The sequence below is a fragment of the Pituophis catenifer genome, unplaced genomic scaffold (genome assembly GCF_029215685.1).
Source record: "Pituophis catenifer annectens isolate HBS135680 unplaced genomic scaffold, rPitCat1.0.hap2 SCAF_3, whole genome shotgun sequence".
Taxonomy (NCBI): domain Eukaryota; kingdom Metazoa; phylum Chordata; class Lepidosauria; order Squamata; family Colubridae; genus Pituophis; species Pituophis catenifer.
The window spans coordinates 211,836,697-211,864,581 of NW_027256883.1; the positions used below are offsets into that span (position 1 = coordinate 211,836,697).

The 27,885-nt window shown below is 47.6% G+C and overlaps 1 protein-coding gene across 3 annotated transcripts; it reads right to left on the bottom strand.

The window, feature by feature from the left end:
- Window positions 1-2,799: 2,799 nt before the first annotated feature.
- On the bottom strand, window positions 2,800-26,338 carry LOC139314559 (serine/threonine-protein kinase 35-like). Of its 3 annotated transcripts, XR_011600192.1 has the most exons (4): window positions 25,858-26,338; window positions 14,102-14,850; window positions 10,652-10,752; window positions 2,965-2,995 (listed from the first exon to the last, which is right to left on the bottom strand). XR_011600192.1 is itself a non-coding variant. In XM_070940242.1 (3 exons), the coding sequence occupies exons 1-2, from the start codon at window positions 26,336-26,338 to the stop codon at window positions 14,138-14,140; spliced, it is 1,194 nt and encodes a 397-aa protein (XP_070796343.1). In that variant the 3' UTR covers window positions 2,800-2,995; window positions 14,102-14,137. The 3 variants fall into 3 exon arrangements, 2 of the variants coding, with proteins under 2 accessions (XP_070796343.1, XP_070796342.1); XM_070940242.1 differs by lacking the exon at window positions 10,652-10,752 and having other exon boundaries at window positions 2,800-2,995; XM_070940241.1 differs by lacking the exon at window positions 2,965-2,995 and having other exon boundaries at window positions 10,644-10,752.
- Window positions 26,339-27,885: the final 1,547 nt, after the last annotated feature.

A 27,885-nucleotide genomic window follows, 5' to 3' on the forward strand; every position in this document is an offset into this window, starting at 1 on the left:
TCAAATATGAGAATGCAATGTGGTTAAAAAAGGGAAACAGGAAGATATGGCCAGATGTACAAAAGAGAAGACAGGTGTGGATGGCACGTTGGCACCTTTAGAAAAGCTGTCGAGATGATGCCAGCTTCGGTGCCAGCCTCTGCCATCCTTCCAATGAAAAGTAGAGATCGAGTCGTTGGGAAAAGATGATGGGGGGGAGGGAAAGGAAGGTTCTGTGAATGGGCCAGGGTCAAAGCGCAAAGCCCACACTGTAAACAGCAAACTGAGATGTAAACAGTTTAAAATAAACTCGGGAAAAAAAAACCCCGCCAATCGATCCCCAAATAACTTTTTTTTTACTACGCCGGTGAGATCTGATCACTCTCAATAATAAATTAGCAATCTCCATTCAACATTCATATAACCAGCGACTGAGGAGGGGGGACGGGGATGACGAGTTCTGAGTGAAGGTGGGAGAGATACTTCTGCAGGAACCCCAATCGTCGTGTCTGAAACCCGGGAGACACCAGAATCCTGGGGCCAAAGGTCTGTTGCTTGTAACACAACACAGTCACATCCATTAAGTCAAAGGAAGATCACACCCAGAAGCAGGGAGAGGCTCCCGTCCTTAGGAACGAGGGCAAAAGACCTTAGGAGGAGACCCTCCTGAGATGCTGCTGCTGGCCTCCAGAAACGTCTTGTTGGCACCTGATACAGCCAACCCAAGAAACGTCGATCGATTTCTAAAGAGCTTTTGTGGGCAACCGAGAAGAAGACCGACACGGACAAAGAGATTGTAAAGTGGAGAACCGGGGCTGAAGCACAACTCAACAAGCCAAAGAGCTCTTTCCTTAGCTTTAACGCATTTCTCGCAAGAGGCTTTCAAAATCCTTGAATAAGGCACTTGAATAAGGTCTAAGCCAGGAGTGTCCGCAGCTTTTAAGACCTGCGGACTTCAATTCCCAGAATTCCCCAGCCAGCATGGCTGGCTGGGGAATTCTGGGAGTTGAAGTCCGCCAAAGATCTAAGCTATCACCACAAAAGCGTTAACCTCACCAACGGGAAAGGAAATCGCACGATGGCATCTTGCCCACGAGGCTTCCTCCGCACACACACACACGCTCGCACCCACCCAAACATCCCTCAAAAGTGCAGAAGTAGAACGCGAGGACCCCTTGGCTGGAGCAGCACGGAAGCTCGCGGGACATTTGACACGCAATGCGACGTGGCTTGTGCCCTGGGATAGGTAGGATGCGTGGATGAATGGACCTCTGTAGGAAAAGGGGGAGTTCTCAAAATCTTAATTCGGGGCAACGGGTTCAAAACAGGGCTTGTCAACACCCTAAATTTTTGATCCAACTCTACCCCCCCAAAAAACAGGCTAATTTCAAATGATAAAAGAGAAACATTCGGTAGTGTGAAACGTCTCTTGGGAAATTGTTTTAGTTTAGATTAGTTCACCTTGGATCCCAAAAGGAGCTCTTTTGAGCTCTGTCTTGTCAATCAGGGCTGTGTAGAATGAAAACCCTCGCAAGCCACGTTACATCTACAATAAGACTGATATTCATGGTCTAAAACTGGCTGCACATAACTAAGGAACGCCGATATTTTGGAGAGTAAATATTCTGCAGCACTCAATCCTCGAGAAACTGACGAACGACCTCGGGAACCATTTGAAATGACCCGGTTCGTCTTAGACCAGGGGGGGCGAAAGGCAAAGCACCGATTCGGTTTTATGACGCCGATCCAACTGTGTCTTCCCTGCCGCTGAACGAAGAGCGGTAACCCCCAAGACCAACCTACGGCTGATTGAAAGGAGCAGGATAGTCAGTTCAAAGCAGGCGGTCGGCTTAGCGTCCCCGTCACCGAAGAGAAGCGACTGGCTTTCAGACTTTCGAGAACCATGGAATGATCGTCTTAGGAGAGCGCTACTTAGGGCAGCGTTTAAAATTGGGAATAATTCTTTTGTGGGTGCGTAAACGTAGACACGCGATGGCTGCAAGTGGATACTCTTAACTTTGAAAAGATAGCCTTAACTTTGAAGAAGCCTTCAAGAAGTAAGACAGGGCCTGTACTTCTGTGGAAGGGAAGAAATTTCAAGAAGATTGACGGCTAAAATAGGTAAAAGGCGATGTTAAGATAGCCACTTGATTTCAGGCTGGCTGAATTTAGCCAGCCAAGGACTAGCTAAGTAAACTACAAACCCCTAGATACAGACTTAGGATAACTTTTTCTACATGAAGACCGTTTCTACGGATGTTTTCTATCACTTCTAAACCCCACACACCTTTCTGTAAAGTTTGGCATACAGAAACACAGGCTCCTGGGATGCTTAGATCTGGGTTTCTAACCCAGCAGACACCTTGAAAGGTTTGTGTGTCTACCTTAAATATCCCTATCCGATATCTCATGTCTTTAGGTCCCCCGATGTAGGTCATTTTGAAAAAAAGGGGAGCAGGAGAAATGTGTGTTCCGCTGTGTTTCTAGCTTTAGGGGCCAGGCAGCAGCAACCAGAAACCAAAAAAATAAAAATAAAATTTTTGTCACAGATCTTCATACTCTCAACTAAATATCACCCTGCTCAATGACATTCGGAGAGGGGGGAAAAAACAAAACAAAACAAAACCTTATGTACACATTTTGTCCCAGAATTCTGGTACTTAAACAGTAGCAGCAACAGAAAATTATTTGCTGGGGTTTTTTTTTTCTTCAGTATTTTGTTTAAGTGAAAGAGGAATTCCAAATGAACTGCGCAGATGAAGGGAATAAGCAAAAGATGAGCCGGGAGGGAGGGGGGAAAAAAAGGAAGGGGGAAATGTAAAAAAAAATAAAAGAGGATTTAATAGTCTTATAATGAAGTCGGTTGCAGCAGCTCCTGCCCTCCTTGAATCTCCCGGGGCCTCCAGACGAGTCTCAAAAGTTTCACGATATACCAGAGAACTTGGTGTCTATGTTAGTTGCTTCGTAAAGTTTGCATGTACGTCGGGGGAGACTCTCCAGGTCCCAGTAAAAAATCCTGCAAGAAAAGAAAGAAAGAAAGAAAAAAGAAAAGCGCTGGTGAAATGTCTATTATCAGAGCCCTGATATTAATTTACTTAATATAATTATTATGCTGAAATCGGTTAACTACTGATTACGGAGAAACTGTAGAGCGAAGGGTCTGAAGAATGTGACTGGTTCTTAAATGCCACTGGAGAAGCAAACTTTCTGAAATTCCTTGATATGGGGTTCCTGGGGCAGTGATGAAATCTAAAATTTGTTACTACCGGTTCTGTGGGCGTGGCTTGGGGGAGGTAATGTGACTGGGTGGGCGTGGCCAAATTTTTTTTTTTAACTTTTAAAACCATTTTTTTTCTACAGCCTCTTCGGAGAAGAGGTTGTAAAAAATGCTTTCAGAAGGCTTTGATGATCCCAGCTGAGTTTTTTTAAAAAGCCTCTGCCGATCAAGCAACTCAGCTGGGATCATCAGAGGCATTTAAAAGAAAAAAAAAAAGGGTTTTTTTTTCTTTTAAAAGCCTTTGACGATCCCAGCTGAGCCGCACGACTACATCAGAGGCTTTTTTAACTTTTAAAAGCATTTTTTCGGCCAAAGAGGTTGTAGAAAAAAATGCTTTTAAAAGTAAAAAAAAAAGGCCTCTGATGATTGTGCGGCTCAGCTGGGCATGGGGGCGGGCAGGGATTTTTTTTACCGGTTCTCCGAACCACCCGCCGCCATCGCTACCGGATCGGGTGATCCGGTCTGAACCGGGAGCATTTCACCCTGCCCTGGGGCCTCCCTGAGCCTGGTGGTTTTCTTGCAGACGTTTCACGAGCCAACTAAGTAACACCATCAGTGCTAGAAGGGAGTGGGGTTTGCAGAGAGGAAGGGGAAGACTGTGGGGTCCTTGGTGCTCTCTGAGCTTGGTTGTTTCCTTGCCGACATTTTATTACCCGACTAGGTAACCTCATCAGTGCTCAAAGGGAATGGGGCTTGCAGGAAGGAGGAGGAGGAGGAGGAGGAGAACTCTGTGTGTGTGTGGGTCCTTGGCACTCTCCGAGATTAGTCGTTTTCTGGCAGACGTTTCATGACCCAACTAGGTAACATCATCAGTGCTACAAGGCAGTGGGGTTTGCACTGTTGGTGATGTTACCTAGTTGGGTCATTAAAGTTTGCAAGACCACCACCAATCTCAGGGAGCACCAAGGACCTCCCCCCCAATATTGTTACTCAACTATTGTAAAGCCCCTCACATTCGAGGACTACCTGTACTTTTGAGAGACAGGCCAGGAAGATAAACACGCATCAAAGTCAGTGACATCATCAGTAATTCACAAAGTTTGCCTCCTAATTTACCTGGGTCACAAGGGAAACCTTGCCTGGCCTTTTAACTCCTAGCATCCAAACTCAGTCACCAAGTTTCTTGGGACTAAATCCTCCTCCTCCTCCTCCTCCACCGTCCCCCAGTGGAAAGGCCCAATTAGCCTTCAGAAGAAAACAATGGCTAAAAGTATGCCATAATTAGACATGGCTTTTACTCCTGCTCTATTTTCCTTGCTGGCTTTGGCAAAAGGGTGTTTCTGAAATCGGAGCTACGGAGGGTCGAAATTGGCCCCTCGGGAGAGGAGAATTCTGCTGAGGCTGCTGTAACTGGCATCACGTCAAGCATAGCAGGACCAGCTATTTTACAGGATCAGCTAAGGCAGAGAAATCTATAATAATAATAATAATAATAATAATAATAATAATAATAATAATAATCATCATCATCATCATCATCATCATCATCTATTAACCAGGCTCAAAGGCTGCGAATCTCACTAAAGATTAAATAATAACAATAACAATAATAATAATAATAATAATAATAATAATAATAATAATAATAATATTTTTTTTTTTTAAAAAAAAAAAAAGACCAGCAGGCAAAGAAAACTGTTCTGCTGCTAGACAGCTCTGGAAGATCTGATCTGGCAAAATCCTTCCAGTGTGCAGGACCATAAATACACGGCATCTCCAATTTTTTTACTGCCCGAATCAAATCTTTAACACAACAGAATGACAGAATTGGAAGGGACCTTGGAGATCTTCTAGTCCAACCCCCTTCCTGCAGTTTAAGATTGGTTCTTCTAGGCTAATTCTTTCTTTGATGGTCTCATTGCTGATTTTATCTCTTTTGGTCACTCCAGCAGCTTTCCTCAACCATCTCGTTTATTCAGTTTCATGTATGTTTTGTCGTAAGTGTCCATATTTGGCACTTGTACAGAACAGGGTTGGAAGGGACTTTGGAGATCTTCTAGTCCAACCCCTTACTTAGGCAGGAAAGCCTACACCACTTCAGACAAATGGGTATCCAACATCTTAAAAACTTCCAGTGTTGGAGCATTTACAACTTCTGGAGGGAAGTTCTTCCACTGGTTAATTGTTCTCACTGTCAGGAAATTTCTCCTTAGTTCTAGGTTGCTTCTCTTCTTGGTTAGTTTCCACCCATTGCTTCTTGTTCTACTCTCAGGTGCTTTGGAGAATAGCTTGACTCCCTCTTCTTTGTGGCAACCCCTGAGATATTGAAAGACTGCTATCATGTCTCCCCTAGTCCCTTTTTTCATTAAACTAGACATACACAGACATTTAAAGGCTTATAGTGGAAAGACAGCATAGGATATAGAATAGAATAGAATGGAATGGAATGGAATGGAATGGAATGGAATGGAATAGAATAGAATAGAATAGAATAGAATAACAGAGTTGGAAGGGACCTTGGAGGTCTTCTAGTCCAACCCCCAGCTTAGGCAGGAAACCTTACACCACTTCAGACAAATGGTTCTCCAACATCTTCTTAAAAACTTCCAATGTTGGAGCATTTACAACTTTTGGAGGCAAGTTGTTCCACTGGTTAATTGTTCTCACTGTCAGGAAATTTCTCCTTAGTTCTAGGTTGCTTCTCTTCTTGGTTAGTTGTTGGCGCAACAGACTAAAGCACTGTTAAGTAACACCAGCTGCCTGCAATTATTGCGAGTTCAAATCTCACCAGGCTCAAGGTTGACTCGGCCTTCCATCCTTCCGAGGTAGGTAAAATGAGGACCCGGATTGTGGGGGCAATAAGCTGATTTTGTGTAAAAAAGAACACCACTTAGGGGGGGCCCAAAAGCCCTACTAAGCAGGTATATACAAAAATATGAAGGCTATTGCTTAATGCATTGTAAGCCGCCCTGAGTCTCCGGAGAAGGGCGGCATATAAACTGAACCAATAAACAATAAATCAAACCAATAGTTTCCACCCATTGCTTCTTGTCCTGCCAAGAGCTTTGGAGAATAGCTTGACTCCCTCTTCTTTGGGGCAGCCCCTGAGATATTGGAAGACTGCTATCATGTCACCCCTAGTCCTTCATTAAACTAAACATACCCAATTCCTGCAATCGTTCTTCATATGTTTTAGCTTCCAGTCTCCTAATCCTCTTTGTTGCTCTTCTCTGCACTCTTTCTAGAGTCTCAACATCTTTTTTATATCATGGCGACCAAAACTGAATGCAGTATTCCAAGTGTGGCCTTATCAAGGTATTATAAAGTGGTATTAACACTTTATATATAGAATAACAGGGTGGGAAGGACCCTTGCTAGACAGTTCTGAAAGATCTGATCTGGCAAAATCCTTCCAACGTGCAGGGCCATATATACACGGCGGGCCCAATTTTTATTGCCCAAGTCAAATATTTAACGCAGCAGAATAAACAAGAGTTGGAAGCACCCTCGGAGATCTTATAGCCCAACCCAGTGCCCAAAGCAACTGTCTGGCTCAGCAACAGAAACGTGGGAGCTCAATTGCAGTCGTAAGTAGAGGACTACCTCCACTTACCACTGAGGATTACAGAGGGCAAACCAGACCGTAGCCAGACACAGATCTGGCTACAAGCCCAGTTCTTCAAGAGATGCTGTCACGGTAAGAAGCCGGCTTCCCACAAGTTCAAAAGGAAGAAAATGCCGCGTTTGACCGACCCGCAACTAAGTCTGTGTAAACAAGGCAATCCCTCTCGCTCGGAAGCACGCAAGGGGTCAGCCAGTGTGTGTCGTCCTCCCCTCCTCCTTTTCGGTTATATAAGGAGCAGCCCTCTTTCGCTGTTTTTTTCGGAGAAGACCCATTCCTGACTAAGCTCATATCCAAGGGGGGGGGGGATAAGGACAGACGGCTAGCCCCCTCCCGGCCAAACAAACAGCCAAAGGGGCAGTTCCGTCCCGGCCTTTTGTGTTTACTGGACTCGCGTGTAAGCATCCTGAATTTTGAAGGATTTTTTTTTTCTCCCCAGAGGGCACAGCCTGGTTATGCAACCCTGCACCGTCATGTTATGGGCGCAGGAACAAACGCAACTGGCAGACGCAGATGATTTGAAAAGTTTTGGGCGGGGAGGACGGGCTCAAAAAAATAAAAATAAAAAAATAAACAGAAATCGAAGACAACATCAAATGCTCCAAAAGGACCCGAGAGGAAGGAAAGCCATTCCTCTGGAGCTTTTGATGCCCTCATAAACAAGTCTGGGGGATGGAGGGCTCCTTACATAACCTCTAATCATCTCTGTGCCTGAGAAGCAAATGTCTACGAAAAGGATTAAAAAGGTCTGGACAGGTACTCTTTTAAAAAGGTACAGTCATGTCCCGAGGGATGCAAAGCTTCATTCGTTGTCCTGGGATTAATCCAAAGCATGTGGGTTTTTTTTTTTTAAAAAAAAAAACAAGAATGGAAATATCGCTTGTTTTTGGATTACGGAGAGGTCAGACGAGGCTTCTTCCGTCACGTGGCAAATATTTTATTTTGATTGTATTTATTGGTACCTTTATTATTTTTTTACAAATCGCTCAAAGGGGCAAAACGTATCCAACGGACCTTCCTCACTTTATAATGCCTTGGTAAGGGATATTACAGCCACGATATTTGGTCGTCACGAGATAAAAAAGATGTTGAGATGCTGGAAAGAAGGCAGAGAAGAGCAACAAAGAGGATACGGGGATTTAGGCTAAAACGTGAAGAATAGTTTTTGGGTATGTCTAGTTTAATGAAAAGAAGGACTAGGGGAGACATGATAGCAAGTGTTCCAATATCTCAGGGGCTGCCCCAAAGAAGAGGAAGTCAAGCTATTCTCCAAAGCACCTGAAGGCAGAACAAGAAGCAATGGATGGAAATTAATCAAGGAGAGAAGCAACTTAGAACTAAGGAGAAATTTCCTGACTGTTAGAACAATCAATCAGTGGAACTGCTTGCCACCAGAAGTTGTAGGTGCTCCATCAATGGAGGTTTTTAAGAAGGGACTAGACAACCATTTGTCTGAAATAGTATAGGATCTCCTGCCTGAGCAGGGGGTTGGACTAGAAGACCTCCAAGGTCCCTTCCAACTCTGTTATCTGTTATCCTCCTGGTTTCCCCACAACAACAAAGGTGGGTTGGGCTGGCAATCACTGGTCCAAAGTCACCCAACCCAAGAGCCTTGGGCGCAGCAAACTAAAGTGCTGTTAAGTAGCACCAGCTGCCTGCAATTAGTGAGAGTTCAAATCTCACCAGGCTCAAGGTTGACTCAGCCTTCCATCCTTCCGAGGTAGGTAAAATGAGGACCCGGTTTGTGCGTGCAATAAGCTGACTTTGTATAAAAAAGAACACCGCTTGGGGGGGGGGGGCGAAAGCCCTACTAAGCAGGTATATACAAAAGTATGAAGGCTGTTGCTTAACGCATTGTAAGCCGCCCTGAGTCTCCGGAGAAGGGCAGCATATAAATTGAACCAATAAATAAATAAATCTATCTCTTTATCTCTCTCTCTCTCTCTCTATCTCTCTATCTATCATCTCTCTCTCTCTCTATCATCTGTCTGTCTGTCTTGTCTATCTATCATCTATCTAATAAGAGCCTTGGTGGCGCAACAGACTAAAGTGCTGTTAAATAGCACCAGCTGCCTGCAATTACTGCAAGTTCAAATCTCACCAGGCTCAAGGTTGACTCAGCCTTCCATCCTTTTCGAGGTAGGTAAAATGAGGACCCGGTTTGTGGGGGCAATAAGCTGACTTTGTATAAAATATACAAAAGTATGAAGGCTGTTGCTTAACGCATTGTAAGCCGCCCTGAGTCTCCGGAGAAGGGCGACATATAAATTGAACCAATAAATAAATAAATCTATCTCTTTATCTCTCTCTCTCTCTCTCTCTCTCTATCTATCTATCATCTCTCTCTCTCTATCATCTGTCTGTCTGTCTTGTCTATCTATCATCTATCTAATAAGAGCCTTGGTGGCGCAACAGACTAAAGTGCTGTTAAATAGCACCAGCTGCCTGCAATTACTGCAAGTTCGAATCTCACCAGGCTCAAGGTTGACTCAGCCTTCCATCCTTTCTAAGGTAGGTAAAATGAGGACCCGGTTTGTGGGGGCAATAAGCTGACTTTGTATAAAATATACAAAAGTATGAAGGCTGTTGCTTAACGCATTGTAAGCCGCCCTGAGTCTCCGGAGAAGGGCGACATATAAATTGAACCAATAAATAAATAAATCTATCTCTTTATCTCTCTCTCTCTCTCTCTCTCTCTCTCTATCTATCATCTCTCTCTCTCTCTATCATCTGTCTGTCTGTCTTGTCTATCTATCATCTATCTAATAAGAGCCTTGGTGGCGCAACAGACTAAAGTGCTGTTAAATAGCACCAGCTGCCTGCAATTACTGCAAGTTCGAATCTCACCAGGCTCAAGGTTGACTCAGCCTTCCATCCTTTCTAAGGTAGGTAAAATGAGGACCCGGTTTGTGGGGGCAATAAGCTGACTTTGTATAAAATATACAAAAGTATGAAGGCTATTGCTTAACGCATTGTAAGCCGCCCTGAGTCTCCGGAGAAGGGCGGCATATAAAGCGAAGCAATAAATAAATAAATAAATTGGCTTTAATGGCTAAGGTGGGACTTGAACCCATGGCTTCCTGCTTTCTAACATGGTGCCTTAATTACTAGGCCAGGCCGGCTCTCTATTTAGGGCGTCTCTTCCAAGAATGTAGGGCAGCATTTAATACATTTAAACATCCTTCCTCTGTTCACCCCACAAGTCCAAGGCCTTAAGTGAGACAGGTTCAGCTGACGAAAAGTAGTAGAGGTAATGCTCAACTTACAACCGTTCATTTAGTGACCGCTCCAAGTTATGACGGCACTGAAGAAAGTGACTTATGACCGTTTTTCACACTTACGACCGTTGCAGCATCCCCAGGGTCACGTGATCAAACTTTGGAAGCTTGGCAACCGGCTCATATTTATGACGGTTGCAGTGTCCCTTTAGCGACCTTCTGATGAGCAAAGTGAATGGGGGAGCCACATTCACTTAACAACAGGGTTACTAACTTAACACCTGCAGTGATTCACTTAAGAACCGCGGCAAGAAAGGCCGTAAAATGGGGCAAAGCTCACTTAACTGTTTTGTTTAGCAATGGAAATTTGGGGCTCAATTCTGGTCGTTAAGCCAAGGACTACCTGTACTCTTTTGATATTCATTATTTGGATACCGAGCTTGGTGAATATGATTTATTGGTGAATATGATTTATTATTTTTAATGATTGATGCAACAGCAGGTATCCATGTTAAATTAATTACAAACAACTGAAAACAAGATCAATACTGGCGAAACACTTCAGCCCAGCTTCATTTCAGAGCAACTATTCGATAAGGGGCTTCGGGTCTTAACTTTTTAATCCAAACAGCCTTGTCAACTGATGTATAATCAATGCATCAACGTATTTTCTGGGATGGGTTCTTGAGGGCTCAAAGAGGCTCACCCAAAATGAGCTGGAAAGCAAGACGGAGAATTAATTATGGGTCATTTTTCTAAGGAGGACTGGACGGGACTTTCCTTTTAATGCCAAATGGGAGGGGTCATATCACAGGTAACACACCTGCACAAAAGCTGCGGCCGGATACCAATCAGGCAATTTAACCGTTTCATTGAGCCTGTCGTAGACGACCCAATGGGCTTCCAATTCAAGGAAACTGCAAGGACTTTCTCCCGATGGGCATCTGTTCCCTAACCCTCCGCATCTTAAAATACCCATATTTGCATTTCATAATATTAACTAATTTATTTTTTAGCCTCTTTTTTCTTTCACTGCTTCTTCCAATTTTCTCCACAACTACCATTCTGTGAGGTAAGATAGGGCTGAGAGAATGACTGGCCCAAAGTCACCCAATTGGCTTTTATGTTTAGGGCAGGACTAGAACTCACCATCTCCTGGTGATTGGATCAAAGTCACCCAGTCCCTTTCATTCCTAAAGCGGGACTAGAACTCACACCATCTCTTGGTGATTGGTCCAAAGTCACCCAATCATCTTTCATGCCTAAGGCGGGACTAGAACTCATCATCTCCTGGTGATTGGCCCAAAGTCACCCAGCTGGCTTTCATGCTTAGGGCGGGACTAGAACTCACTGCCGCCAGGTGATTGGCCCAAAGTCACCCAACTGGCTTTCATGCTTAGGGCGGGACTAGAACTCACCATCTCCTGGTGATTGGCCCAAAGTCACCCAACTGGCTTTCATGCTTAGGGCGGGACTAGAACTCACCATCTCCTGGTGATTGGCCCAAAGTCACCCAGTCCCTTTCATTCCTAAAGCGGGACTAGAACTCACACCATCTCTTGGTGATTGGTCCGAAGTCACCCAATCATCTTTCATGCCTAAGGCGGGACTAGAACTCACCATCTCCTGGTGATTGGCCCATAGTCACCCAGCTGCTTTCGTGCGAGACTAGAATTCAGTCTCCTGGTTTCTAGGCCGCCACCTTCACCACTACCCTCAACTGATTCTAATTTTCAAATTCCTGCCAAGCAAAACTGACATGTTTTCTGAATTCGGCCACTTTGTTCCAGCACAGGGGTAGATAGCCAAGCTGTTTCAGGAATTCTGGGAGTTGAAGTCCACAGGTTGTAAAAGAGCCACAACTGCCCACCCCTGGCCTAGGGGATAATATACTACCCCTCTCATCTATGGAAATCCGGATCACGGTTGTCCCAAAGGTGCTTTTTTTTTCAAGAGGCAACTGGACTTTCGGGTGTTTCTTTGACGACGTTTCGCTTCTCATCCAAGAAGCTGCAGCTCAGAGCTGAAGAAGCTTCTTGGATGAGAAGCGAAACGTCTTCAAAGAAACACCAGAAAGTCCAGTTGCCGCTTGAAAAAAAAAACATCTTTGGTACCCTTCCTCCTTGTTTTAGTGAATAAAATCCTTCAGACTGCTCTGTAGAAAAGCACCTATTTTCATACTCTCTTCTTCATATCTGGGGCCAACAAGCAAAATGCGCTTTTTAAAGCCTCCCTCAAAGCAGCAGAGCGGGGAAAACAAAAGAAAAAAGTAAGAATTCTCAAACTCTTGTTCCTAACCCCCAATTTGCAAGCGGAGACGCCTCTCAAAAGCAGAAGAATTCCCCTTAGCCACCCAGGCTCAATTCAGTGAGCAGAACACAGGGGGTTTTGCATGACAGCAGCTAGGCAATTATTTAAAATTGCAGGCCGTGGTTAAGAGGTTCCCCGGCTGGCTTCTGCGGTGATCCACAAATACGGCAGGGTGACGAGAGAGAGAGTGCGGGAGCTCCAGGGAGTATCTGTTGTGCTACATCGGAGCCTGCAAAAGCCCAAACTATTGTTCGTGACACGGTGATGTTTGGAAAGCATCTTCCTATGTCTGGAATGTCTCTAGAGAGACGGGCCTCTGCGTCTCTGCCGATTGTTCTCCGGCCTCGCTTGGAGCCAGGGTGGATAAAAATCAATGATTTTAAAAAAAAAAAAATCAGATTTTTTTGATTTAAATTGGATTTTTTGATTTAAATCAGTTTTTTTTATTTTTATTGAATTTATTTTAATAACAAACTTTTGGGGTAAAAATCTATCGTAAGATAGTTTTCTATTTATTTATTTATTAAATTTATATACCGCCCTATTTCTGAGGGACTCAGGGCGGTGAACAGCGAAAGATAAAAATACATGTAATACAAACGTTAAAAAAAACCCAATTAAAATATACTAAACACTCTGGTCCTAGATAATTCAAGACATCCCAGTTTAAAACAAAATCAAAAGCAATATAAAGGGAAAGTTAGGCCAGGCCTAACTATTTAAACTATTTAAGATACATAAATAATTTAGTTTATTCAGCATGAAATGGAGCTTAGTTATGTAGCAGGAGGCTGTATATTCTGCAACACTGGGACTATTGGTGAGTCAACAGTGGGTCAAAGGAGTAGCAGAGATGACAGTTGCTCTTTAAAAATTATGATTTAAATCGAGCTGATTTAAATCAAGCCTTTTTACTAGTGATTTAAATCATGATTTAAACTGTGATTTAAATCAACTTGATTTAAATCAAATCCAACCTGCCTGGAGCCCAAAGGAAAAAACAGACCCCCTTCTGCCGAATTTGACTTGTGAGCAGCGGGTGAGGGCAACCACAGCTGGCTTCATGGCTCTTGCAGGCCGGCCACGCTCTCTCAACCTCAGCAAGGTCCTTGCTGAGCAAGGAATAAAAGCATTTTATTAAAATAAATTTGATAAAAATAAAAAAAAAATCTGATTTAATTTTTTTAAAAAATTTACAACTCCCAGAATCTTTCCCAGCCAGGGTCTTAAATTTGCTAAGGTTGCACAACACCTGTCTGGAGAAACTACAGGCAGTCCTCGTTCTATAGCCATTCGTTTAGTGACCGAAGTTGCAACGGCACTGCGAAAAGTGACATTCACTTAATAACGGCGGCCAAAAAGGTAAAATTGAGCCTGACTCATTTAACAACCGCCTTGCTTTAACAACAAACATTCTGGTCATTAAGTCGAGGAGTGTCGCCTTTCCACATGCAGCTTAAGAGGAAGCCCACCCTGCATTTAAAAAGAGAGGGAAAGTTCCAGAAAGTTCTTTACCTGGGCCGAGACTTTAAATTCATAGAGGTAGCAGGAAAGGGCCTAACTTGCCTTCCAAACAATAAATAAGTCAGTCTTTTTGTGGTGATGCCTTCTTTTTCTTAACTTTTTAAAGCATTTTTTTACTCCGGTTAGGCCGAACCGGCCCGAACCGGTATAATTTCACCCAAGTGCCTCAAGCCCTTGGATTCATGGCAGGATCATTTTAATAGGCAGAGAAACAGAAGAAAGGCCCCTTACCCTGTTTTCAGAGCCCACCAACACTTTGACCTGAGTTTAAGCAGCACAAGTAACCTGGTCCATTCTGGATTCAAGCTCAAAGGCATCGGGTCGATCTTGCGGGTTAGCAGCCAACATGTCTTTCAGGAGCTGTTTGATTCCTTCAGACATGGAAGTCCTGCGTTTCTGAGGAATGTGCAACTCCATCTTTGGGTTTTCTAGTAGAGCTTCCCCGACAGGTACGATCTCGGTCCCCTGCTTGACGTAAGTCCCCAAGAGTTCCTTCTTGGTCTCGGCATCGATGAAGGTTATCCGCTCGATCATGGCCCAGATAATGATGCCCAGCGCAAAGATGTCCGCTTTGGCCGTGTAGTGCCCCTCCCACACTTCGGGAGCCATGTAGAAATCCGAACCACAAGCCGAGGACAACCAGTACTTGTTCACATTCACATTTTTGTCGTCGTCGTCGCCGTCCTTGCCTCGGGCGGTCAATCCCGCGCACACTTTGCTCAGCCCAAAGTCTGCGACTTTGAGAACCGGAGCTCCCGACTGCTCGGTGATCAGGATATTGTCCGGCTTCAGGTCTCTGTGCACGATGTGGTTTTTGTGCAGGAACGCAATGGCGCTGGTCAGCTGGAGCATGAAACTCTTGTTGGTGGCCGGGTCGGGCCTGCGGGAAAGAATATACTGGTTCAAGTCTCCCCCTTCGCAGTACTCCATGACGAACCACAGGTAACAAGGCTCTTCGGCGTAACCCAGAATCCTCTCGCCTGGCAGAAGGAGAAAAGAGCAGGAGGAATAATTACTGCCTTGGGCAAAACGGAGTGACTCCAAATCACTTAGAACGGATTGAAACCATTCATTTAGGATTCACACAGGTTAAGATCAGAGGTGGTATTCAGCCGGTTCGGGTGAATCGGTAGCAGCATAATGCCATCCTATTTAACCACGTTTTTGAGGCCGAGCACATGTGCGGAAGTTGTGTGTGTGCGCTTTGCGCACACGGGGTGAAGCAGTAGTAATGTGAAACCCACCGCTGGTTAAGAAACCAGAATATCAGTAGTCTTTGACTGCTGACCACAATTGAGTCCATGATTTATGCTGCTAAGTGAATTTTGCCCCATTTTCTTGCCACAGTTATTGGCATGTGCACCTAACAACTGCATTACTAACTTAACAACTGCAGTGAATCAATCTGGCTTCCCCACAGACTTTGCCCGTCAGAAGTTTGCAAATGGTGCTATCACCCAGGGCACTGGAACGGGCAGAAATATACATGCCAGTTGCCAAGTGTCTGAATTTTGATCATGTGACCATGGGGGTGCTGCAACGGTCATAACAGTGGAAAACTGTCATCAATTCATTTTTCAGTGCCGTTGTAACTTTGAACGGTCACTGAATGAATTGTCATAGGTTGAGGACTACTGTATTTCTCAACCTTGGCAACTTGAAGATGTGTGGACTTCAACTCCCAGAATTCAATTAATTCTGTCTGTCTGGGGAATTGAATTCTGGGAGTTGAAGTCCACACATCTTCAAGTTGCCAAGGTTGAGACCGCCTTAGAATCTTAGCAACTCGTGTGTGATGCTGAGCTGGATACCGGATTCCAGACAGCATCGGACCAAAGGAGAATAATAAAATAAAGCTATTACTTCCTGGGAGCCTTCTAAAACCCTATTTCTGCTTTTTTTTGCAGCCACAGCCTGCTGAGTATACACAAGATTTGTGTATACTCAAATCTTGTGTATACTGTTCACACGTCCCTTTTACTAGCATTGAGAAGTCATCACGCTGTTGTGGCTCCGTTACCGGAGCCTGTGTCATCGGCAGGAGAGGACTCCGAGAGTGAAGGAGAGGAGTTGGCAAGGCCTCCCTCTCCAGGACCCTCCTCTCTGGCAATGCCTTTGGTGTCCGCCGAAGGGCAAGAGATAGGGCCGGGGCCAAGCACGTCCACACAGCCACAGGTGGACAGTGATGAGGGAAATGAGTCTTGGCTGGATCCTTGGCAGCGTCGCAGAGATAAGCGCGTGCAACAGAAGAAAAGGTGTGCCAGAGATTAAGCTGAGTCACTGGACCACACCCCACAGGGCATAAAAGGGGGTGAGGTGGCCATTCAGACTCTGTGACGGACAAAACTAACTACTATCGAGTCACATTGCACCTTTGGAAACAACATTATTGGCCTTGGATTTATTTTACGGACTGGACAATTCTTGACTGTGGGTATTTTGTTTATTGAGTAAAAGTTCTTGGCAAGCAGCTACTGGGTTGCTGCCAAGCCTCTTATCGGAAGAATTGGTTGTCTGCCAGTTTATTTAACCCCTGGCTGTCTGTTTGTGTGCGTGTGTGAGACGGGGACAGAACACACACTGGTTTAAGTACAGAACTGACTTTTCCCCTTCCTCAAACTTTGATGTAACTTTGCCATTCTACTCTATATGAGCCTGGGAGGCTTACAAAATATCACTAATCTTCCAAACAGAATGAGGCATAGATAACTAAATGCTGCTAACACACACACACACAAAAAACTACAGGTAATCCTCCAACAGTTTGCTTAGTGACCATTCAACGTTATAACGGCCTGAAAAAAAGGGAGTTATGACCATTTTTCACAGTTACGACCTTTTGAAGCAGCCGCTATGATCCTGCGATCAAAATTCAGGTGCTTGGCAAGTGGTTCGTACTTATGACCATTGCTGTGTCCCAAGGTCGTGTGGGTCAAGCAAAGTCAAATGGGAAGCCAGATTCACTTCACAACCAGGTTACTGATTTATCAACTGCAGTGATTCCACTTAGCGACTGTGGCAAGGAAGGTGGTAAAACGGGGCAAAAAAATCACTTAACCAGTGTCTTACTTAACTACCAAAATGTTGGGCTCAATTGTAGTCGTAAATCGAGGACTACCTGTATCCGGATTGTTTTTTTTTTTAATATTATTTTTGCCATAAAGGATTGTGAGAAATGCTGGTTATTTGCATAAACATGTCTGTCACCATGACTATTACTATGGTAATTGAAGGTCCTATCAAAATTTGGCTGGGCTTCCTCCTCAACAAAGAAAACATGTTGGAAAATGGGTGTGAACTACAACCCTGAAGGATCGAAGGACTTAATCCCACATAAAGGAGCTTTTTCTCATCCTATTTCCTCCTTAATCTCGGCTGGTAAACAAACACGGAGAGGAAAGGCAGGGCCCAAGTTATAAAAATTCTATGGTGGCTGCATTCAATAATTAAAGAAATAATATTACTGCTTTTTCTTTCGTTATGAGGATGCGGAAGAGCGCTTCAAGATTGCTTTCTCTTTCAGACCACACAAGAGGAAATACTGTACAAGTAATAAGCAATAGCACTGATATAGCCCTTTACAGCCCTTTCTAAGCAGTTTACAGAGTCAGCCTCTTGCCTCGAGTTATGACCAATCGAGCCCAAAATTTATGTTGCTGAGTGACACGTTTGTTGTGAGGTTTGCTCCATTTTTGCGGCCTTTCTTGCCACCGTCGTTAAGTGAATCACTGCAGTTAAGTTAGGAACACGGTTGTTAAATGAACTGGGCTTCCCCATCGCCTTAGCTTGTCAGAAGGTCGCAAAAGGGGGAATCACATAACCCTGGGACACTGCGACTGTCATAAATATGAGTCAGAGGCCAGGTGTCGGAATTTTGACCACGTGCCCACGAGGATGCTGCAACGGTCGTAAGTGCGAAAAATGGTCACGATGGTCACTTTTTTCAGTGCCGTTGTAACTCTGAGCAGTCACTAAATGAACTGTTGTAAGTCGAGGACTACCCATAGTCAGAAAAAATTCTCACAAGGAACCGTCGCTTCCAAAGACTACAGAGAGTTCTCGACTTACAACAAAACATTTGATGATCGTTCAAAGTTACAATGGCGGTGGAAAAAGTGACTTGCAACCGTTGTTCACACTTAACGACCGTTGCAGTATCGTCTCTTGATCAAAATTCAGGATGCTTGGCTATCATATTTATGACGGTTGGAGTTATCTCAGGATCACACATTGGCAACTTTCTTTCCAGCAAAGTCAATGGGGAGGCCAGATCCACTGAATAACTGTGTTACTAACTTAACAACCCCAGTGATTCACTTAACGACTGTGGCAAAAAAGGTCACAGAATGGGGCAAAACCCATTGAACAACTTTCTCACTTAGCAACATAAACGTTGGGCTCAATTGTGGTCGTAAGTTGAGGACTACTTGTATATAAAAAGAAAGCAAACCCCACTCCCTTCTAGCACTGATGACGGTACCTAGTCTGGTAATGAAATGTCTGTAAGAAAACAACCGAACTCAGAGATTACCACGGACCGCAGTCTTCTGCCGCCTCTCCGCAAACCCCACTCCCTCACTTGAACTCACTTAACAACTGTTTTGCCCAGCAGCAGAAATTTGGGGGTTCCATTGTGGTCGTAAGTCGAGGACTACTTGCCGTTCACCCCATCCTGACTTTTCAAAGAAAGAAGTAGCTTTGCCAACGTTTTATCCCAGCTTCTGAAAGGCCCTTCAAAGACCGATCCAGACCAGATGGCACTTTGGCACATCATATATATATATATATGGAACTCTGACTGCAGCTGATTTTATGAGAGATAATGTTGGGAGGCAGATGTTTTATTGCTCTTAGCCACTTAACTATTTTTTCTTTCTTTCTATAATTTAATACCAACAGGTTTTGCAGGTTCAAACCTGTATGAAGCGAGTGAGTTTGGGCAAATCTGACAGATGTTTAACTGGCATTACCATATGGACACTACCTGCTGCATGGAAACAACCAAAAGAGAACAATTGCTCGTTTCTAATGAACTAAAATCTTACTCAGATTGCCTTGATTTATAACGTTTGAAGTTTCAAACGTTTTGGGCCTGGAAAGCCTCCTGCACCAAGCTGGAAGCCAAAACGGGGCGTGGGGGCGCATGTGCGGGGATGCGTGTGCATGCATTGAATTTTGGGGGTTTGGGCACGCGTGCGTGCATTCACATGCGTGTGCTCTCTGGGCACTCGGGGCCCAAAAAGGTTAACCATCACTGCACTAGAATATCCATCCAATATAAACATACTCCCAAAAAGTTGTTTTTACGTAACAAGGTTCCAACGAGGATACCGTACCTTATACCCATCGGAACCTTGTTACGCAAAAACCACCTTTCTGGAATCCAGCGGGAATCCTTCCAAGTAAATGTGCTTAGAAGTACAGATTTCACTGATGTCACAGGCTTCCCTTTAATCCACAGCTTGTTATCACCTTAAAAATGTTTGACACTCGCTTTGTCTCTCTCTCTCTCTCTCTCTTTTGCTGGTCACTGGATCGAATAAGACACGACTTACTTGTTTTGCCTATTGTGAGCAGGCGGATTAAGGGGATGAAGCTCTTTATTTTTGTTCGCTAAGTGAAGGCGAAGCGATCAGAGAATTGTTTATACTTGTCACGGTGGTGGTCGCGAGAAATCAGTTTCGGGGAGTGGGGGGGGGGGAGGAAAGGTCTTTTTAGTGCATTATTTTTCTTGCTTCTGCTTTATATAATCTTTCACTGTTCTATTCCACGCTTGTAAAAATAATAATTGTTTTTAAAAATGTTCTGACAAAATCCATCAGTTGGTTGGACAACAAAGGGATCGGTGCCCCCTTCTCCAGATCAGATGGGTCGTGTAGTATTAATTCCACTCGGTGACCGCTTATTCTGTGTTGACCTGCCGTGTTAGGCCCAAGAGATTACAGCCAGCAATTAGCCACATGACAGATGATATAACTAGAAGCACAAAGACTGCTGATGCCCGGCAAATGAATAAGGCACAATGCTCGGTGCCCATCTGCCCACTCTGTGTGCTCTGGCACGTCCCCCCCCCACATCTGCAGCAGGCTGGCTGACACGTGAAAGGGTCTGGCTTATTTAAGAAGACGCTTCTGCTCAAAAAAAAAAATCACACACACATGCGTGACCGATGACGTGCGTGATGCCCAGCCCACGTCTGGTTATGCGGTGACCGGGCACGCTGTTCGGCCATGTGGTTTCCTCTCTGCTCTCCCCTCCACCGTTCTGTTCTCAATTAAACAGCAAGGTTCACTTGAGTCTACAGGATACCTCGTTAAAACCAGATTTATACTAAATATAGAGGAATGAAATACTGGCAGCCGCAGTCTGCCGAAGAACTGACTACTGGAAGCCCGAGCGAGCATTGGGCTTTCCTTGTTATTTTGGCAAATTTGTATTTGCAAAGGAGTTGAAGTCCACAAGTCTTAAAGTTGCCAAGTGCAGAGGCCCCTGCTTTACTAGTTAGATTACCCTTCTGTGTAAGCAACACTACACGGTGCATGTAAAAAGTTCTCCTGGCTTGAAAAAGCTCAAACACAAGAGTAGAGGATTCACAGTGATTGCACCACGACTGGGAAGGTTTGAATGTATGAATTCCCAGCATTTTTAGGGTGGCTTAGAAAAGGCTCACCTGCTCTCATATATTCCAGAAAGCATAAGACAAAACAATGGTACCAATATAGGAAAATATTTCTACAGGCTGAAAAGAGGGGTTCTTGGCACTCTCTTGTGCTTGGTTTTCTTGCAGACATTTTATTACCAAACTAGGTAACATCATCAGTGCCACCACTGTTTCACTCAGAATAATGCTTATGTAGTACTGATGATGTTACCTAGTTTGGTAATGAAACGTCTGCAAGAACACAGCCACAGTGGAAGGAAAGCGAAGAGGGTGACCAGCAGCAAGGTGGATGGTCTTGGTTAAAATGGTCTTCAGAAGATCTAAAAAAACCAAGTTAAGGGCAAACCTTTCATAGAGAAAGTCTATATGGAAATTAGAAGTCCAAAATGATGACATAATCATTTATTTAATCATTATGAGGTCCTTGGCGCTTTCTGAGCTTGGTTGTGTTCTTGTGGACGTTTCATTACCAAACTACATAACACTATCAATGCTACATAAATATTATACTGAGTGAACCAATGGTGGGACTCGACAGCTTTCTATTTCTTTATCCAGAACAGCATAACTAACAGAGATGGATAGTGAGCATCCTAAGGTGCTTTTGGCTTTTGCAGGACTAAGCCAGGATCCAAAGACTTATTATTCTTCAGCTATTACCAGCATTATCTCAGCTTCTCACTACCGTGTTTCCCCAAAAATAAGACCCTGTCTTATATTTTTTTTGAACCCTGAAATAAGCGCTTGGCCTTATTGCCATGTGCTCAAAAGCCCGATTGGGCTTATTATCAGGGGATGTCTTATTTGGGGGGAAACAGAGTAAATTTTGAAAATTATTATTATTTTTTTATTAATCATATTTCTATGCCGCCCACTCTCCGAGGACTCTAGGCGGCTTACAACAATCAACAGTATACTAAATAGCATATTGCCCCCCAACAATCTGGGTCCTCATTTTACCCACCTCGGAAGGATGGAAAGCTGAGTCAACCTTGAGCCTGGTGAGATTTGATCCGCTGATCTGCTGAGCTAGCAGTCAGTTGAAGTAGCTGCAGTACTGCACCCTAATCACTGCGCCACCTCGGCTCTCAAAAATTACACTTTGAGGGCCACTAAATTCGGAGCCAACAAAAGAACCAACGTTGCATATACTAAAGATGCTACTGTAAAGAGGTCCTGTGTTTCTCAACCACGGCAGTTTGAAGATGTGTGGACTTCAACTCCCAGAATGCCCCAGCCAGTAGAGCTGACCTAGAAACGGGAAGATTTTGAGTTCTAGTTCAGTCTCAGACCCTCTTTCTCAGCCCAATCCACTCGCAAGAGCATTGTTGTGGGGATAAATAAGAAACAGGAGTACAGTGTTAGTATATTCACGGCAGGAGGATATAGTACTATCTCTTCAGTTAGTAATAGTTAAGGACTTACCCGTTTCTTCCAACATCTCCCTTGTAAACCCATCACTTTCCTGCATAGCTGGGGCACTTCTACACCTGTTAGCTGCCCCTTCCTTCCCCGGTTTATCCCTCTACGTTAGCTAGGCTGATGGGGTTTGGGCTCTTCCCTTATTACTAGCACTGATGATATTACCTAGCTGGGTCATGAAACGTCTGTAAGAGAGCCAACCAAGCTCAGAGCACCAAGGATCCCAACAGTCCCCCCTCAAACCCCCCTCTCTTCTAGCACTGATATTACCTAGCTGGGTCCTGAAACATCCGCAAGAATACCACCAAGTTCAGAGAGTACCAAAGGACCCCAAAGTCCTATTTCTTCCTCCTCTACAAACTCCTCTCCTTTCCAGCACTGATAACATTCCCTAGCTGGGTCCTGAGATGTCTGCAAGACCCCCCCCCCACACCCAGCTCAGAGACCACCAAGGACCCAAAGTTGACCTCCTCTTCCCCATCACACTCCCTTCTAACACTGATGACGTTCCCTAGCTGGGTCCTGAGACATCTGCAAGAAAACAAGTAACCTCAGAAAAGACGGAGCCCCACAATCCTCCCCCACACACCCCACCCATTCCAGCACTGATGACGTTCCCTAGCTGGGTCCTGAGACGTCCCCAAGATCCCCCCCCCCAACTCAGAGACCACTGCAAGAAAACCACCATGTTCAGAGAGCACCAAGGACCCCACAATCCCCCTCCTCCCCTCTGCAAACCTTACTCCCTTCTAGCACAGATAACGCTTCCTCTGCAAGGAAACCAGCAACCTCAGAACCGACCGAGAGCCCCACAATCCTCCTCTCCCACCCACACACCCCACTTCCCTTCTACCACTGATGATGTTCCCTAGCTGGATCCGGAGACGTATCCAAGACCTCCCCACCCACCCAGTTCAGAGACCACATCAGACCCCCATTCCCCCAAGTTGAACCCCTCCTCTCCCCAAGCACCCCCCATCGTGGCTCCCCCTGCCCTCAGCAGCACCGCCTCCAAGAGCTCAGCACCCTCCCATCCCTTCCCCCCTCTCCATCGTGCGAACGGTCCCGACACGTGTCCTCCCCCGGGAGACCGTCCAGACTAGGGGTCTCCAACCTTGGCCGCTGTAAGCCTGGCGGACTTCAACTCCCACAATCCCCCCCCTCCTCCCCTCTGCAAACCTTACTCCCTTTTAGCACTGATGACATTCCCTAGCTGGGTGATGAAACGTCTGCAAGGAAACAAGCAACCTCAGAAAGCCCCACAATCCTCCTCCCCCACACACCCCCCTCCCTTCCACCACTGATGACGTTCCCTAGCTGGCTCCTGAGACGTCTGCAAGACCCCAGACCCCCATTCCCACCCCCGTTCAACCCCTCCCCTGCCCAGACACCCCCCCACCTTTGATCCCCCTGCCCTCAGCAGCACCGCCTCCCAGAGCTCAGCATCCTCCCCTCCCTTCCCCCACCCCCCGTCGTGCGAACGTCCCTGACACGTGTCCTTCCCGGGGAGACAGCCCAGAGCAGGGCTCTCCAACCTTGGTCACTGTAAGCCTGGAGGACTTCAACTCCCAGAATTCCCCACCCAGCTTTGCTTTCACCACTGATGACATTCCCCAGCTGGGTCCCGAGACGTCTGCAATAACCCCCCCCACCCCTCAGCTCAGAGACCACCAAGGACCCAAAGTTGTCCTCCTCTTCCCCACCACACCACACTCCCTTCTAGTATTGATGATGTTCCCTAGCTGGCTCCTGAGACGTCTGCAAGACCCCAGACCCCCATTCCCACCCACCCCCGTTCAACCCATCCCCTCCCCAGACACCTCCCCCCTGCCCTCAGCAGCACCCCCCCCCCAGTTCATGGATAACTTTCCCTAGTTGGCTTCTGAGACGTCTCCAAGACCCCAGACCCCCATTCCCCCCCCCCGTTCAACCCATCCCCTCCCCAGACACCCCCCCTGCCCTCAGCACCCCCCCCCCAGTTCATGGATAACGTTCCCTAGTTGGCTTCTGAGACGTCTCCAAGACCCCAGACCCCCATTCCCCCCAGTTCAACCCCTCCCCTCCCCAGACACCCCCCCCCCACCTTTGATCCCCCTGCCCTCAGCAGCACTGCCTCCCAGAGCTCAGCACCCTCTCCTCCCTCTCATCGTGCGAACATCCCTGACACGTGTCCTTCCCGGGGAGACAGCTCAGAGCGGGGGTTTCCAACCTTGGCCGCTGTAAACCTGGAGGACTTCAACTCCCAGAATTCCCCAGCCAGCTTTGCTTTCACCACTGATGACATTCCCCAGCTGGGTCCTGAGACGTCTGCAATAACACCCCAGCCCCTCAGCTCAGAGACCACCAAGGACACAAAGTTGTCCTCCTCTTCCCCCACACCACACTCCCTTCTAGTACTGATGACGTTCCCTAGCTGGCTCCTGAGACGTCTGCAAGACCCCAGACCCCCATTCCCACCCCCCCCGTTCAACCCCTCCCCTCCCCAGACACCCCCCCCCACCTTTGATCCCCCTGCCCTCAGCAGCACCCCCCCCAGTTCACGGATAACGTTCCCTAGTTGGCTCCTGAGACGTCTGCAAGACCCCAGACCCCCATTCCCCCCCCATTCAACCCATCCCCTCCCCAGACACCCCCCCCTGCCCTCAGCAGCACATCCCCCCCAGTTCATGGATAATGTTCCCTAGTTGGCTCCTGAGACGTCTGCAAGACCCCAGACCCCCATTCCCCCCCCATTCAACCCATCCCCTCCCCAGACACCCCCCCCCCACCTTTGATCCCCCTGCCCTCAGCAGCACCCCCCCCAGTTCACGGATAACGTTCCCTAGTTGGCTCCTGAGACGTCTGCAAGACCCCAGACCCCCATTCCCCCCCCATTCAACCCATCCCCTCCCCAGACACACCCCCCTGCCCTCAGCAGCACATCCCCCCCAGTTCATGGATAATGTTCCCTAGTTGGCTCCTGAGACGTCTGCAAGACCCCAGACCCCCATTCCCCCCCCATTCAACCCATCCCCTCCCCAGACACCCCCCCACCTTTGATCCCCCTGCCCTCAGCAGCACCCCCCCCAGTTCACGGATAACGTTCCCTAGTTGGCTCCTGAGACGTCTGCAAGACCCCAGACCCCCATTCCCCCCCCCATTCAACCCATCCCCTCCCCAGACACCCCCCCCTGCCCTCAGCAGCACCCCCCCCCCCAGTTCATGGATAATGTTCCCTAGCTGGCTCCTGAGACATCTGCAAGACCCCCCCCCCCAGCTCAGAGACCACCAAGGACCCAAAGTTGCCCCCACACCACAGTCCCTTCTAGCATTGAATGACGTTCCCTAGCTGGCTCCTGAGACGTCTGCAAGACCCCAGACCCCCATCCCACCCCTAGCTCAACCCCTCCCTTCCCCAGACACCCCCCCCCCCCCACCTTTGATCTCCCTGCCCTCAGCAGTTGGGTCCTGAGCCGTTTCCAAGACTGCACCCACCCAGAGACCACATCAGACCCCCATTTCCCCCAGTTCACAGATAACGTTCCCTAGCTGGCTCCTGAGACGTCTGCAAGACCCCAGACCCCCATTCCCCCCAGTTCAACCCCTCCCCTGACACCCCCCCACCTTTGATCCCCCTGCCCTCAGCAGAACCGCCTCCCAGAGGTCAGCACCCTCCCCTCCCTTCCCCCCCACCTCGTCGTGCGAACGTCCCCGACACGTGTCCTTCCCGGGGAGACAGCCCAGAGCAGGGGTTTCCAACCTTGGCCGCTGTAAGCCTGGAGGACTTCAACTCCCAGAATTCCCCAGCCAGCAAAGCTGGCTGGGGAATTCTGGGAGTTGAAGTCCTCCAGGCTTACAGCGGCCAAGGTTGGAGAGCCTTGGCCCAGACGACCCCTCCCTCTGCCCCTTCCTTCCCCTTCCTCACCCTTGAGGGAGGTCTCGACCAGGCGGAGGTAGAGCGCGCTCTGCTTGTTCCCGTGGCTCATGCGCTGCCCGAGCCCGTCGCGTTGCAGGACGCACTCCTCGAAGCGCACCACGTTGGGGTGGTGCCGTCGGAGGCTGGTCAAGGCCCAGAACTCGGCCAGGGCCAGCTCCACGTTCTCCGGAGCGTCGCACCTCAGCCTCTTGACGGCCAGGCGGGCCCCGCTGCGGCCCGACACCGCCTCGTACACCACGCCGTAGGCCCCGCGCCCGATTTCAGACACCAGGCGGTAGCGCGGAGGGGAAGCCAAGGCGGCTTTGACCGACGACGGAGAAGCTCGGCGAGGAAGACCGACCGAGCGGCCTTCCATGGCGCCCCTCAGAAACGGCGGCGGCGGCGGGAGCCGCTCGCGCTCGCCGCGCCTCAGGCGCCGCTCCGGCAACCTTTCTGTCCCTCGGCGGCCACCGTCGCCGCCCGTTTCCATAGCAACGCCGCGGCGGGGCCTAGCTGCCACCACTGCAGCCGCCGCCGCCTTTTTGCCCGTCGTGGTCGGAGTCGTCGCGGGCGGGGAGCGCCTCTCTTCATCCCGCCCGCCCCGCCGGACCGGGGCTCGACGGAGGCTCACGTTCGCTGCTTTTTTTTTTTTCCCCGGCTCTCTTCCTCGCCCGCTTGCCCGCCTGGCTGGCTGGCTGGCTTGCGGGCGGCCGGCCGGAGGACGGTAATTCTCCGAGCGGCTGAGGCGAAAATGAGAAGCGAAAGGAAAGGTCGGAGGGTAGAAAAAGCGCGCCTTGTCTGCCCCTTTAAAATGCGCCCAGCCAATCGCGGCGCTGCCCGCCCACCGAGGAAGGAGGGAGCGTGTCGAACTATTTTTCCGAAAGAAAAGGGGGGGAAAAGATCATAAAAACCACCCCGCTCTAAGGAGTCTCTCGCCTCTTCCGAACTGTGCTCCGTATCTCTTCTTATCCTTTCTAAAATAATAAAACCAAGCACCCCGAATGTCTCCGCACGTCGGAAACCTAAATTTGCAGTTGTAGTTAAGAACAAACCTCCCCCTTCGTTAGAATGGTCTGCTCCTTTCCCTTTCGCGGCAAATATTTCATTCATAGCTTCTGGAAGAAGGGAGAGTCCATTCCATCTCAGAAACGGGGGGGGGGAAACGAGAGAGAATTCGGATCGCTCTTGCCTCTTTTTAGTTTAGGGCATTCCTTAATCTTCCTCCACAGGAGGTCCATCTCCCTCCAGCAGATCCAGATGAGGGACAACGGTCGGATGAATGGAAATCCCTCTCCCATATTTGGGGGTCTGTAGTGAGTCCCCCCCCCCACCGCGTACTTTGGAAATGCCGGCGCGTCCGCATGAATGGAGGTTAGAGATGCTTGAAAGGATAGAGACGCAGAGTTGCTGCTGCCGACCTCGGGGTGAAAGCAGGAAGGGGGGGGGGCTCCGTTGCATAAGCGCCTTATGTAAGAGTTCCCGTCTGTCCCCGGAGAAGGGAAAGGGAGGGCCGGGCAGGCACTTGCTAAGCCGCACGAAGAGCCTGGCTGGGGGGGGAGATCCGTCTGGCGATCCACTTTTTTTTCCCAAAGAGAGTAACAGAATTGGAAGGGACCTTGGAGGTCATCTAGTCCAGCCCCCTGCTGAAGCAGGAGAGCCTGGCTGGGTGGACGAGACGAGATCCACCTGGCGGTCCAAGAGACGCGTCAACTTCCCCCCCCCCCCCAAAAAAATAACAGAATAATAAGAGTGGGAAGGGGCCTTGGAGGTCATCTAGTCCAGCCCCCTGCTGAAGCAGGAGAGCCTGGCTGGGTGGACGAGACGAGATCCACCTGGCGGTCCAAGAGACGCGTCAACTTCCCCCCCCCCAAAAAAATAACAGAATAATAAGAGTGGGAAGGGGCCTTGGAGGTCATCTAGTCCAGCCCCCTGCTGAAGCAGGAGAGCCTGGCTGGGTGGACGAGACGAGATCCACCTGGCGGTCCAAGAGAGGCGTCAACTTCCCCCCCCAAAAAATAACAGAATAATAAGAGTGGG